This window comes from Conger conger, chromosome 9 (assembly GCF_963514075.1).
Source record: "Conger conger chromosome 9, fConCon1.1, whole genome shotgun sequence".
NCBI lineage: Eukaryota > Metazoa > Chordata > Actinopteri > Anguilliformes > Congridae > Conger > Conger conger.
This window is the reverse complement of record NC_083768.1, coordinates 46706070-46720863: the sequence shown is the minus strand read 5'-3', so window position 1 is coordinate 46720863 and position 14794 is coordinate 46706070. Positions and strand designations below refer to the sequence as shown.

General features: G+C 43.1%; 1 protein-coding gene across 1 annotated transcript in view; it reads left to right on the top strand.

The window, feature by feature from the left end:
- eif3hb (eukaryotic translation initiation factor 3, subunit H, b) overlaps positions 1–14794 on the top strand; it is an 87371-nt gene that overhangs the window by 62637 nt on the left and 9940 nt on the right. The window contains exons 5-6 of the mRNA XM_061253754.1: positions 2622–2771; positions 14394–14514. Of these exons, the coding sequence (XP_061109738.1) occupies positions 2622–2771; positions 14394–14514 (271 nt within the window). The remainder of the gene's footprint in view (positions 1–2621; positions 2772–14393; positions 14515–14794) is intronic.

The following is a 14794-nucleotide window of genomic DNA, read 5'->3' as shown; positions in this document are numbered from 1 at the left end:
TGCCAATAATGTAATGTAATGTAATAGTGGAAGAAGGGACAAAGTGACCAGGAAGCCCAAGGAGAGACCAAGGTCCAGCAAGGTGTATATCCAACAATGCCTGGCTCCTTGAATGCTTGTGTGCAATGAAACCTGTACGGGGAAAGTGCCACCAGAATCATCCACAAAGAATTCTGAGAGAAAAAAAAAACATTGTCTGTTTTCTGACATTTTATTAATAGATGCGATTCATAGACCCTCTAGGATATCGTTTCAGGATATCCCAATCACAGTGTAAAATCCCCATGTTTATTATATGAAATGTTTTTTTGTTGTCATGCTGTATTATTTGAGTGTGGCTAATCAGTAACACGGGCCTCAGAGCCAGCCAGAGGGTGGGATGAGGGATGAGTAGCTTCCCGCAGGTTACTGAGAGAGGGGGAGCCTGGGGCCAAAACAGAGGAGTGAGGGTGGTTTCCGTCAGAACCTCTCACTCGGTGTGTGCGTATTAGACCCGCACACAGATTTTTTGTGTCATTGAGCTTTTCTTATCATTGCGATATGACGTATGTTTCTGCGTAATTATCGTATGACGTTACTAAATGTTAACACAGAGAGCGGACTACAAGAGATGGAGGGGGAGGGGAAATTGGGCCAGGGTAGGGACTTTATATAAAAAATAAAATGATTTGTGGTCATTTTGGATACTAAAACAAGGAAGAGAACGCTGATGTGTGTGGGCCTTTAAGACTACTTGTAAAACGTCTATTTATTTGGGGTCTGCATCGAATTATCAGGATTGGCTGTGACGTGAGGGTCTGTGCACGTTTGCTTACCAGACCTGGGTCGATTGCTTCTAGATTCAAATACTTTTCTAAGCTTTACCGAGATTGTCTGGTGTATTGGAAATGCCTTTGAAATGCTCTCAAAGTGCAAACTCCACCTTCTGGTCCTCTCGGTTGGCTCAATTGCACCAGGCAAGATCAATCGAGCACAGAAAAGTAATCGGCCAAAACAATTGCGTATTTGACCCAGGTCTGTTGTCTTCGTGTCTTTGTATGTATGCGTGTCTCCATACCCCATAGGTTTAGTTGTGATGATGTTGAAATTAAAAGAAAATGTTATAAAATATAATTTCTTATATATTATTAATTCTGCCATGCCAAGAATTCAGAGGTTTATGCTTTATTAATAACTGCGCGTTTCTGGATATTGCACCTTTTTTTTTCTGTTCAGGAATATTGCCTGGGAGAACGATGAATGAAACGTGATGAGTTTGATTATATAAAATGGATAATGGGTAAATGAGAGATCCTATTGACAAAGGCCGTGTCATCACAATGCGTCTCCCTCACAGTGGGAGGCGGAAACACGCTGGCATGTTGCTCGCACGCCTGGCATCCCACAATCCCGAGGGGCTTTCGGGCTGCCAGCATTCCGTGGCCAAATCTGACAGCGCTGGCGCGAGGGAATTGCACCGAAAAGGGCGCCCCCCCCTCCCTCACGAACACCATTTCTGCCTCCCCCTCTCCCCCCAATGCTAACCCTCCCCCCTTGTCACACACGCACTCCACGTCTCTCTCCCTCATTCAAACGGCGAAACTAAGTAACGCCCCCCCCCCCCCCCCCCCCCCACTTTGAGCCGGAGAGGTGCGTTTGCCTTCCTGCGTCGGAGCGATGAAGCTAATCTGAATAGCTAAAAAATAAACATTTAAAAAATAACATTTAAAAAAAGCCTGTGTCTGTGAGAGGTCTCAGAAACGGAGACTTTCAGTTAAATAAGTCATCGGCCTCCCTACACTCGGGCACGCTAGTCCGGCCAGCGGTCGGCATTATGCGCATCGCGGCAGGAGCATTAGCATTAGTTTTTACTGCCTCTATTTCTTATTTACATTTGTGTCAAGGGTGCTTTATTGGTATGAAAGGGGTTTATTAAGCCGTACGTGTCCTGCCTGCAGCTCTGCTCATCCCCGTGTCAGGCGGCGGTAATGCTGTTGCTGGCCCGTCAGCGAGTACACAAGAAATATTTGTGTTCGGTTTTGAATACCAATCAGATCTGGCATTGGCCCGCACTAGGCCGGGCTCATCTGTCCTCATAAATCCAGCCAGCCAGTCAGCGCTGAGGATGTATGACGGATATATCACAATTCCCGGCCCTCATATTATGTTAAGATGTTATGAGCACTTTTTATGTTCGGGGTCAGATTGACCCCAACTGTTTGAATTGACGCAAAATTATTCTAATAGAGAATCTTTGACACTTTGTTTCACCTTATCGCCTCCCAAATGACAAGCCTTTTATCCATAAAATATGAAAACTCCATGAGAAACGTCTCATTTTAGAGCCTGAGGCAAGTGAAAGTTTGACACCTGTATGGGAAAGTGCCACAAGAATCATCCACAAAAAAATGTGAGATGAAAAATAAAAACGGTTGTACATTTTCTTGCATTTTGTACCGAGGGTAAAGCTAACCTGACACAGCACCTCTGTATGCAGTTTGTACAGGACTTAAACACATTTATTTCATGTTTACAGTTTAATCAACGATCAACCAACAAATCCCCCCCCAGAAGCTATAGTTCTCAAGTGGCTGCAGTTTGCAGGTTTCTCCTGAATAAGTTGCCGGTCTTCTCGTCCGCAGGCTGAAGAAAGCCAACATCGGGTTCGAGCACATGTTCGAGGAAGTGCCCATCGTCATTAAGAACTCCCACCTGATCAACGTGCTGATGTGGGAGCTGGAGGAGAAGTCCACCGTGGCAGACAAGCACGAACTGCTCAACCTATCCAGCAGGTCAGTGTCCCCACCTCTGCCTTGTCCCCACGCCTATGGTCTTTCCAGTCTGTGATTTCCCCCCCCCCCCCCCCATATCTGTGTATCACTCTAAAATGCTCGACTGGTGGTGGTACTGTCTACTAAAGCGCTGGATTCCAGTCAAGTGTATTGTACACTTCCTGCTAAAGCAGGGTCTTCAGTGTTGTGTACACTCCCTAAGGCTGCAGTCACCCAGGGCAATCTCCGTCGGCTTGGAAATGCGAGGCACGCTAGCCTATCTTGAAAAAGGAGCTGGAGGAATCTTTTCTGCTGTTGCTAGGCAACCACACGGCTCCTGTCAGTCACTTGCACGGGTGACATTAACAGCATTAGCAAACTAATTTCAACTGAAAATAACTTGCCGTCTACATCAATCATGGCGCTAATTTGTCGCCATCCCTTGAATAATCACGATTATTTTTGTCACGGTAGTCACGATTTGTGAACTCGTGGAACTTTCGGTGGACAGAAACTGTGAAGACAAACTTTCTCTTCCATCGTCTCTGTTTTTTGTGGAAGCTGAAGTTCAAGGCCCGCCTCTGTTGCTATGCTATTGGACCGCACAGAAAAATCTCAGTTCTGTGCGCACCTAAACACAGTGAGGTGGATAAATGCCTGGTGAGCAGAATCAACATAGAAAATGCTCCAAACTCATTGAAAATAATTAGAAAAAAGGAGCCCCCGAGGTTAAAATGGTGTGGTTCCCAGCATCATCCCCTGTGTATGCTGGTTTTTGTTTCAACCACAATTGCAATCCCAATGAAACAAGAGGTTAATTTTTGCTAATTAACAATGCATACACATTAATTACTTGTCTGGTTATTTACTCTCTTAAACCACATTGTGCTATAAATAGCTTTGTATGCCAAAAAGAAAAACAATTCTGTGCGATGTTACCCCCTTTTCCACGCAGTGACGCATATTGTGATTTTTGTGATGCATTTCAAACGATTTCAAAAAAGGAGGTTAAAATGTAAACACGGGGCCTAACAATTTGGTAGAAGACAAATTCAAAGAATGATGACTCACCCAACCTGCAATGTGTTGATATGTTTAAGGAATGAATCCTGAAAGAACTCTAATACCTGTGTTCAGCAACCTAATTAGGAGCCTGTTGATTCACCTCACTCTTTTAATCTGGTCAGTTTTGTTACATTGCAAACAATTGCATAAAAAGCGGTATCACAATAAGTACAATGTGATGGGGATTTTATTCTTTGTGGGATGCAGAACTATTTCTGACATAATAATCCCTCTGAACATGAATAGCGCCTAATTAAGAAAAGAATAACAGCTTGTTGAAATACTTGGGTTGCGATTGCGGTTAGAACGAAAACCAGCCTGCACAGGGGTGCCCATGACCGACGATGGGAATCGCTGGGCTGAAGGACTGGTTCTCAGTAGAGCGTGGTGCATTGTACCGCTGGTCTGCTTTCTCATCTTGCCTGGACCGGTGCTGCATATGCCTGGCAGTAGAGTCCTGCACTGGTCCCTTTTTCCCCTGCCTTATTAATTCTGAGACCGAACATTACCCGCCCTCAAAAAAATTATGCCCGCAGTCCACCTGACCCGCATTAAAGTAAACCTGACCTTGCCCCGGTGCCTGTCATCATAGAGGCCTTTTACACAATATCCCCACTTATAGTTTATGAAGTATTTTTTTTCCGAGATTGGATACAGTGAATAAACAATGCAGTGCCATGGAAAATGAGTATTTTAATATTGACCGAGGCGAAGGTTTTGCCGATCAAATAAAGTTCTCCACATATGAAATTTTTTCGGAGGAGAATGTATGCAGAGAATGAAGAATGGCACTCCTTCAATAATAGGTAGGCAGTTTTGAAATGGTCAGAGGCAAAGGTTGCACAAGCCTCAGAAACCCACGCATTGAATCCCATTAACATTTCACATTTTTCCATGCCTATTATTCCTTGACGACTTTTATAATATAAACCTACACTCTGCACTGTATGGACAAATTTGAAAAATCATTTTAAGGCGGCACAAAAAAGCGAGCTTGGGGAATATTTTTCTTATGACATAAATAAAAAGAGACTCTCATTGAAGAAGTCATTTATTAAAAGCTGAAATGCCTCCATACAGCGTTTAACCTGGCAGGTGCCGATTGTAACATTAGGTACTCCATTTTATGAAAAGGACTCTTTTACAAAATGTCCTCTTTACTATGCACAATGGAAGGAAGCTGTGTATGCCATTTTGCTAACAATCGGCAGTAATAATAATCACATATGCGTGTATATTTGTCAGGAATGACTACAGGTTTTTTGTTAAAGGGCTGATTATTGCGAGTGAGCGACCGTAGTCAAACCCCATCAGTATCCATGTGCCAGTCACACAAATATTTCAAATGCACTGACTGCACTGCTCATTCTTTGTATTGCGTTAACATGGCAGTATATTCTTTTTATAAATTCAACAGATAAAAGATAAATTGTATCTATTGCATGCAACATTATAACATTTATTCCAACAGTGAGACTCAGCGATTTGTGGGTGACGCTATCATTGATCGACTGTGAATTGACAGTGGTTACCCATGACTTTGTTCAATTGGTCAATTACTTTTGGGCAAATGTTAATAATTATGTTTCGGCCATATACATACATGAACTAGCCTGTATATCTGCTTCTACATTTTATCCAGAATTGCATACAATAAGTGTATTTAAATGTGATCATGGCAACATACTCTACACTTTAATGCAGGTCATTTAATCAGTTCATTGCTAGTTTATACATTGTATTTAAACATTCTGACATGTTCTGACAGTTTGTGGGCAAGCTATGTTGAAAGAGTGATGCAAGATATGTTTTCCCAAATAGGACACATGGGTAATGTGGAATTTTGGAAAATGCAAAATAAGTACATTGCCTCTAACTTTTATATGCAAAATTGCCAATACACCTTAAGTTTATGACTTTTTTGAGAGGTTTGAATCTTAAACAGTCTGCCCAGTGGTGAACACATGTTTGACATAAAGTATATCGATGGTATTATATATGGCTGTAGCAGTTGTCAGATTTGTGCTGATGCGCCTTAATGGAGCAGGCTGGTGTTAGCGTTAAGGCTGATCAATTTAATTACCTCTCTTTTGAGGCTTTCAGCGTGTGCAAACATTTCATTTAAAATGTAGTTTTTAGTGATTTATTGAGATTATAAATTTGGACAAAATGGCTCCACAGCACCTTAGAGTGGAGAATGCATGCAAAGGATTGGTTAGACGTGCGCTGTGCATTCAGGGACTCTTAAATGTGGAATACAGCTTGTAGTGTGCTCACGTTGGTTTTAAATATATTTTTGAGATGTTCAGAGTAAGTGAATGCATGTAAAACACCGCTGTGTAGGTTATAAACCAAAAGCGCAGGTCCTCCCAAGGACTAGTACTGTATGCTGACAGGCATAAGGACATCACCACAGTGTCTCTGCATTGCGTCTGGCTATCTAATTCTGAAATGCCAGCTACGTGTTCTGTATGTAGTTGTTCAAAGATTAAGGGGGAAGGCTGTTTGGAATGCTGAAGTAGAGTGTTACCAGGGGGAGAGAATGCATCTGTCCACAGTGTGAAAAATTACTGAAAAACCTAAACTTGAACAAAAAGTCCTTGTGCTGCTTTGCAGTCATGTTCCAATCAAGTCACATTTTCCAACTAATTTCCCCACAAACATCATGATGTCATTTAACTGCAAGCATGCGGTCATTTTGTTACATGTATGTAATTGGAGTGTGTGGTGGGCAGTTCTCAATCACTTTTGGCTCTGGCTTAGCCTGATATTTTGATTTTTTTAATGTCCTGAAAACTAGGAATTTATAAATAACCACACGAGTGGATGGCATAAAGCTTGCGTCCAGTTAGACCAACGGTGTCCCCACGCTAATATTTTTAGCATGAACATTAGGAACTAGTTGTGGCAAATGGCTGAATTTAGCTATTCCTTGCATACATTTCTGGAGATGTGGGCAGTGTCACTTCATATTGCTGCATCACAGATAAGTGGAAGACAATGCAGTTGTCATGTGCAGGCATTGACTCACACCCACGCACAAATCATCTGTGATAAATCCTTCTGTGGCCTGCACTAACGTACTGTATGTGTAAAGGTAGATAGCTGTTTAAAAATAATAATGAAATGTTGTTGTTTTTTGTATGGACTTAGCATATAAGCATTGTATCCTTTGTTCGGCTTTCATCTGAATATTCACGTTTGAATGAAAGGTGAAGGACTATCGAGTCTGGCAGTTGAAGGACTAACAAATCTGACTGGCGTTTCCTTCAGGTGATCTTTTCTATTCATCTGATCATTTCTTGTTCACAGAGTACAGATCTGAACTCAAGGTGATTTCCTCTCCACAATGCCCTTTTCAGAAACGCAACACTCAAGTCCATTTATAAGTCTAAAAGAAGTGAAAAGTCTAAAAGAAGAGTGTATGACGTTGACGTTCTATTCCGATGCTAGCCACATCTGCGTGATTCGTCCCCTGTATAGAATCAAAAGCACCTCGATCTGTAGCCTTAATAACAAAGCATTTTTTAAAGATAATATTAAGGTAAATGTGGCATCATGCTGCCGACTAAGTCCAACATATTCCTCTGAAATGCGTCTGTCACCAACTGATCGTTTTCGCACTGTGGTCACGAACCTCGCACGCACAGACAGAGTGTGAGGGAGCCCGTCTATGCGCTCATTCAGAGTGCAGCCCCGGACGGCCCCGGACGGCCAGCAGGAGTCGCCGGAGTAACGAACGAGCCCCCTCTTCCCACGGCCTCTCGTGTCCCCGAGAAACACAAAGCCAGTTATGGGTTACTGGGCACATTCGGCTCTGGCACGGTCGGATTCGATCCAAGATGGCGGCACTCGCTCCTGCGCCACAAACATGACTGAGTTACCAGCAGCCCCAAACCGTAGTCTTAAAAAATGTATATTATTATTATTATTATTCATAGTAGTTTATGAAGCCTGTTTTAAATGAAATTTTGAAAGAAATGCGGTGCAGAATTGTATTCGCAGCCTGAAGGCTTGCGCATGTTAGCGACATTCTCTGTTGGCTGAGAGAGGGGCTGTTCCCGCTCTGTAATTTTGCAGTCAGTTGGTAGGTGACCGCTCTGGTTTGGTTCGGGACCAACACATCGCCTGGGACTTGACGCAGACAGGGTGGGGCAAAGGGGGAGGCCTAGATTGGCAAACAGTCAAGTGGATGTTGATTTTAGCAGGCTTGGAAGGACCTGTGGCCTGATTGAGAGAATCCATCCTGAGGAGACATTTCTCATCATTATTTGTTTATTCAATAACGCTCCTAATTTTTGCTTGGTGAAGCTCGGTCTCTCAATTAATTGTTAATTACCGTCATCAGTATTTATGTTCTTTAATGAAGAGGAAATGGGAACAATTTGTACTTAAGTACCTTATGCCAATATCAAGATGCAGTTTTTCTTTAGGTTTATTGGCATTTTCATGTTTTAATTATCGGAACAAATCACGCTGTGGTTACAATGATTGTTTTTTTGTAATTAAAATATTTGATATCCATTTAACCCCCCCCCTTCCTTCCATTATCAAAGGTCCAAGGTTTGCAAGTCTCTTCCTGAGCAGAATTTTATCTTTTTAATTTGTCTCTTAACTCAAGACCTGTCATACATAGTTTTGCCAGATCAAAGTCGGGACTTTCTCTGCACCGTTTAGTTCTTGAAAGAATACATTCCTAATTGGTTTACTCCTTTCGATGACTGCAAGCTTTGGCCCAACCGTCACGATTTCGGCCTTTCAGCCAAACTCGCATCACGTCCACCCCGAAAAGCAGGGTCTGTTGAAATGAGCGCATTTGTGAAAAGCTTACCCACGTGGCATCGAGTTTCCAAGTATTTGTTGCACTGTGTTGCTGTACGTTTCAGATATAATCGACTTAGGACCGCTCTACAAACACATGTTATGAAGCCTTTTTTTTTTTTAGTTTCCATTTATTATTCTTTGAGAAATTGCATATAATTATTCTAAAATCGTCTGGCACAGTAAAGTGATTTAGCAGCAAGCTTGGGTGTGCACTTGGACCTTGAAAGGGTAGGATTAAAAAAAAAAAACGAAATCCTCAGACGACAGATTTATCAGTGGCTTTTTTTTCCCCCCCCAGTTTTTTTTCCCTGGTTTTTTCTGCCTGCCTCCACATCTGTTTAAGTTATCTCTTTGCAGTCTGGTGTTACCCTAGAAACCAAAGCAAACACGAGCTCGCTGCAGCCTTTTCAACACAATACCTCCCTGTTTCTCTCTTTCCCACCCCCCCCCCCCCTTCTCAGCCGCCGATCCCGAAGGCTGCACAGCGAGCCAGCGGGCCTCATCCACCGGCAAAAAATTGAATTCCCCTATTCATTTTTTTTTTCCAAGAGAAATGAGGGGAAAAAAGAATTATGGCCATTTTCAGTTTGTGTGGGGGTCTGTAAAAATCCTATAAGTCTGGTTTAGAGGCAGGGGGAGGGGGAAAAAACGAAAACATGCCATATTAATATTTGAATTTAAATCTCGAGAGGCCATATTTTCTTCCCGCTCCCCTTTTCTTCGTTCGGATAAGGTTTGAGGTGTTTCCCCCCGTTTTGCTCGAGAGCTCGCCCGTGCTCGATACCGGCCGAGCTCTTACCTCCCCAGTAACTCTGTCCACGTGCTGTGCCATCAATCTTTCCCCGTTTAATAGGGTGGGGATGGGGGGGGTTCACTGCTTCCCACAGCAGAAGGAGGGGAGAGAGAGGGAGGAATTAATCTAAAAGTTAAATCAGGCTCGCGCACGAGCGAAAGATCGGTCTAGTTTCTTTTTGTTGTGGTGTTTTTGTCTCTTCGGTTAGAGCAGCGGAATTTCCTTTGAAGAAATTTGGCTTTTTGGAATTCATATTGTGTTCATATCCACGCAACCGTCGTTGGATTCAGTCGGTATTTCAACGACCATGCTGAGAATTAAGTTCTTAGGAGCTGAAAGTATCACCAAGCTGTTTTACGAGCAGTGCTGTCCTTGTGCAGCTTTTCTAAATGTAGCACGTAGGTTGTGTATCTCCGAGAGCCAGCTGAGATTGCCTGCCGTATTTTAAATCTTATCGTTGCCTTTCGCACGAGTGCAAAAGCAGACCGACCGTTGTTATCAAGCCCTGCATTGTTTACGCAACGTCTGAAGATTCATGTTGAAATTTGTGGCCTTAAAGTAATTTTCCTTTTGAACAATACCACTCCCACCCCCTTTTTTTATTTATTTATTTTATCTTCTTTTTTGTTTGTCTATTGTCTGCATTGGAATCCCATCATGTGTTTTGTTTTAAGTCGTCTTTAATCTCTGAGCAATCTGCTCATTTACTTTTTATTTGTGGCGCCTTAAGGAAAACGCACTGTCTTTGAAGGGATGTTTGTTTACCAGCGAATGAGAATCCTTGATGCACAGAGCTAGAAAGTTTTATCCCAACTTAAAAAACCAGGCCATTAAAAACGTTACCTTATCACATGAAGTCTACAAACAGAAATGTCTTCTTTTTTTTCTTTTTTTTTCTTTCAAACCAAATTCTTTGTTTGAAAGTTGTGCTTCCAATAAAAATCATACTTGTACGTTTTGTCCTTTTGGAACTTTTGCGGTAGCGCTCGTTTTATTTTTAGATCGAAAAAAAAAGGGATGTCATTGTGTTTCTCTTCAGCGGTCCTTACACATTGAGAGTTTTAGACGTTCCCGTTTTGTTAGACTTGAGGGGATCCGGTGGCAATCATTGCCCACTCGCTCCTGGTTGAGTTTCCGCAGCAGGGCTTTCGTTTTAGTGCGGAAGTGCACTTCCATGTCACGGCGGACACGTCATTGCGTTGTCTGAGTTTAGTCATCGGGAGTTGTCGCCTGCCTGAACTCCCCATGGGCTGTTGACTCTTCGGTCATAGACTGGTCAGTCCCAGGCCCTGGACGCCATTTTGTGCATTAAGCATTTGTTTCTGACAAGGTGGCACACAAGGGGCCTGTCCGGCTGTCCTTATTTGTACGGTTAGGCTTTGTTGTTCAAATGCTTCTTGCTTCGGCAAGGTGGGGTTATTTTTTGGTATTTCTGGTGTCTGATATCATCGGGCTGCTATTGGACACTTTTTTTCATGGGCGTAAAAAATTGTCTTTTCCCCTGGGCCTCGCTCGGTTTTTACCGGCACGCAGAAATGATGGACCTTTCTGGAATGGCCTTTTCAATGCGAGCGGATGAGCGCTAGGAACGCTAGTGAGCTGTGCGTGTGTTGGTCTACAGCGAGTCAAAGCACACAGAGTGCGGGTGTCCGGAAGCAACATTTGCACTCATTCATAAAGACTGACCAATGCTGGACAGAAAGGCTTTACGGAAAGTTAAATGGTTCTAGCCAGGGCCACACACTCAGGCTACACACACACACACACACACGCACACACAAACACACTCTATGCGCTCGCACACTGCACACACACTTCCCCTCCAATTTTGGCAAAATGGACAGAGTCTGCAAAAAGCATAACTTGTTTGGTAGCAGCAGTTCACAGAATGTTTTTAAAAAAAACACGCCTGCTATATTTACAGTGATGATATTGTCTGTGCATTTGAGGACCCTGCCAAACTCCAGAATCAAGGAAAGTCAGTCAGTCAGAGGCAAGTTAGTGCGAACGTCATTCTTTTTAATAAAATTCTTTTTTTTTTTTATAGATAACGCCAACACAATGTCTTTGCCTCAAGCATGTATGCGGTGAACTGACATGACCTGTTCTTCTCTCCTTCCCTGTAAAGTCTGAACTAAGTGTGCTGACATTTATCCCCCTTCCACAACCTCTGTTGAGCCTTACACTTCCAAATAATCCGCTTATATAAACTCAGCATTATAAAGCAACTACTCTGCAGCCATGATTAATTGCTTAGCTTGTTTTTTTACATTGTATTCTAATGTTCTTCATTTTTGGGGGTCAGAGAATTCAGTCGAAGGGGAATGGTGGCGTGTGAACTCTATGGGAGATGACCCCGTTTTAAAATGTGGAGTGTGGGGAGTCTTCTTTGCTTTTTTAGCTGACTGCATCGCCCCTTTTCCCTCCAGTCAGGTTACGTCCTTGCCGTTAGCGTCTTTTAGTTCCTTTTCCTCTTTAAAACTGGCCTCACGGCTGTAATACTTCTAAAAGATGAATGTTACATATCACAGCTAGATAGTGCCCAATGTAGATTTATGCTTTATTTTTTTTAAATTTAAGTGAATTCGAATGCATCTTTTGTATGTGCAACATGGCATAATTTCTGGTCAAACACAGTATGCCACAGTATTTTATGTTAATATGTTTAATAATGTGACTGGTAACGTGGAGAAATACTCATGAATCCGATGTTTTTCCATTTCTAAATGTAGCTAGCCATCCAGTTATTCAGCCTGATCGTTTTAAATGGGTTATTTGTATAAACGTCATCAGGGGTGTAGAGGAGGGTAAGAACGCATAAATGCTGTTTACCCCGCTCTTCATTTCATGAATAGTTTTTACACACCTCTCCCGGAACGTTTATGCATTGTTTGCAAGTGTGATAGGATGCTTTATCTAGTTCGCTCTTGGCCTTTTCCCTTTCGTATCTCTTTTTTGTGGACCCACCGGGTAATCGTTTTAAGCCTTGACCCTAAATTGGGGCACATAATGTGACCACTCAATTTAGTGAGTTTAACTACTGTGTTTGATTATACACTGTGCACTTTATTAGGTATTTATCAGACTTATTTTTTAGGCTTCTACTGCTGTAGCCTATCCACTTTGTTATGATGCGTTGTGTGTTCACAGGTGCTCTTATGCATATCACTGTTGTTGCGTGGTTAATTCCATTACGGTCACCTTCCTTTCACCTTTGACCAGTCTGGCCATTCTCTCATTAACAAGGCGTCTCTGTCTGCAGAAGTGCTGCTCAGTGGATTATTTTTAGTTTTTTGCACCATTCTCAGTGGGTAGCACTGCCGCCTCACAGCAAGGAGGTCCTGGGTTCAAATCCCCGTCGGCCGGGGCCTCTCTGTGCGGAGTTTGCATGTTCTCCCCGTGTCTGCGTGGGTTTCCTCCGGGTACTCCGGTTTCCTCCCACAGTCCAAAGACATGCAGGTTAGGCTGATTGGAGAGTCTAAATTGCCCGTGGGTATGAGTGTGTGAGTGAATGGTGTGTGTGCCCTGCGATGGACTGGCGACCTGTCCAGGGTGCATTCCTGCCTTTCACCCAATGTATGCTGGGATAGGCTCCAGCCCCCCTGCGACCCTGTTCAGGATAAGCGGGTTAAGATAATGGATGGATGGATGGATGCACCATTCTCTGCAAACTAGAGACTTGTTTACGTGAAAATCCCAGGAGATCAGCCGACCTGAGATACTCAAACCACCCTGTCTGCTACCAACAATCATTCGGTTGAAGTCACTTGGATCACATTTTAAAAAATATAGAAGTTGAGCCCTTTTCTTGCCAAAATCATGTTTGACTTGAGATTATTTGTACTGTTTCTGTAAGGACGCAGTTGAGTAGAGTGTGTCGGATAACAGTTGCACGGATTAAAAGCCAGTTCAGTGGAGGATAACATAAGGGTGTGAGATTTGCTGTGAACAACATTTGTTGAAATACATTTTCGGCGCGTTTCTCTCATGCTGGCTTGGCCTGCGATGTTCAGCTAAAATGAGCTTGGGTTTTATTGCCTTTTTATTTACCACTACAGCCCTGAATATCATCCACCTACAGCATGCCGCATAGCCTTATCCACCTATATTAAATTAGCATATGCATTTGTGCTACTCATCTTTATTTATACATGGCTTGTTGGTTTGTTCATGTTGTGATGAAATTCATTGTCTCAAGGCTACTAGCTTGCAGTCTGTTCTGTAACTGAGTCTATTCCATATTTGTCATTTTGAATGCTCTTGGTTTGTTTTTTCGACTCCAGCTTTGCCTTCTGTGGTCCAGAAAACTAGAAGAGCTGTATTAAAGTGGTTGACATTTTTTCTGGAGATAGAGGGCAAGATAACAATTTAAAACCAAGCTACAAGGGGAGAAAGGGAGAAAAGAGCCCTTTGTGTACCGACTTCTGGCTAACTGTGTTGACGCCCGCGTGGAAGTTTGCCACACGGAACGGCAATGGAGCGATCCGGTTTCATTTCGGTCCACGCAGGGACTGATTGAAGGAAAACAGGAGAGGGTCGATTCCACTAAACAAAGGAATTTTGGTTCTCCCTGTACGAGTGAGTCCCATCAGCATGGGTTCGATATTGACACAGTAACCCAACGCCGTTAGGCCCAGAAGCTGTGCTGGTAGAGTATTGTGGGTTTTCTTAGTTTAAGCAGGAAACTCTCCTCGACAAGTCAGGAGCAGTGCTTGGGCAATATTGCAGCAGTCATGCACCTCATTCTCACAGGGCCGTGTTCAACCCTTCTATGGGGAACGACCTCTGCCAACACGGAAAGCTCAACCAAACCACATTGGTATTTTGTGTCATGCAAGAAGCAGTAGCAGTGTTGATATGTGCTAAATTTGCTGAAAAATGCAGCCATTTTCTCATCTCCATACAGAGTTCAGGTGCTTGCGCTACATAGTTAACGTTGCATTTCCCATCCATACCCACAGTAACCACCTGGAGAAGAGCTTGCAGATGCTGATGGACAGAGTAGACGACATGAGCCAAGACATCGTCAAGTACAACACGTACAGCCGCAACCTGAGCAAACAGCAACAGCAGAAGCACCAGGTATGTACTTGTGTGCGTGCAGGTACACACATCCACAACCTCTCCTCCCTGTCCTCTAAACCAGTATTTCTCAGCTCCAGTCCTCGGTTCCCACTTGCCACAATGTTTTTGTTGTGACCAGGAACTCGCACACCTGATTTAACGACTGAACCAATCAAACCACCAAAAATGCCCTTGGTTAGTTAATTCAGGTGTGTGAGTTCCTGGTTACAACAAAAACCTTCTGAAAAGTGGGTCTCGGGGACTGGAGTTGAGAAGCAGTGCTCTAAACCATTTCTTC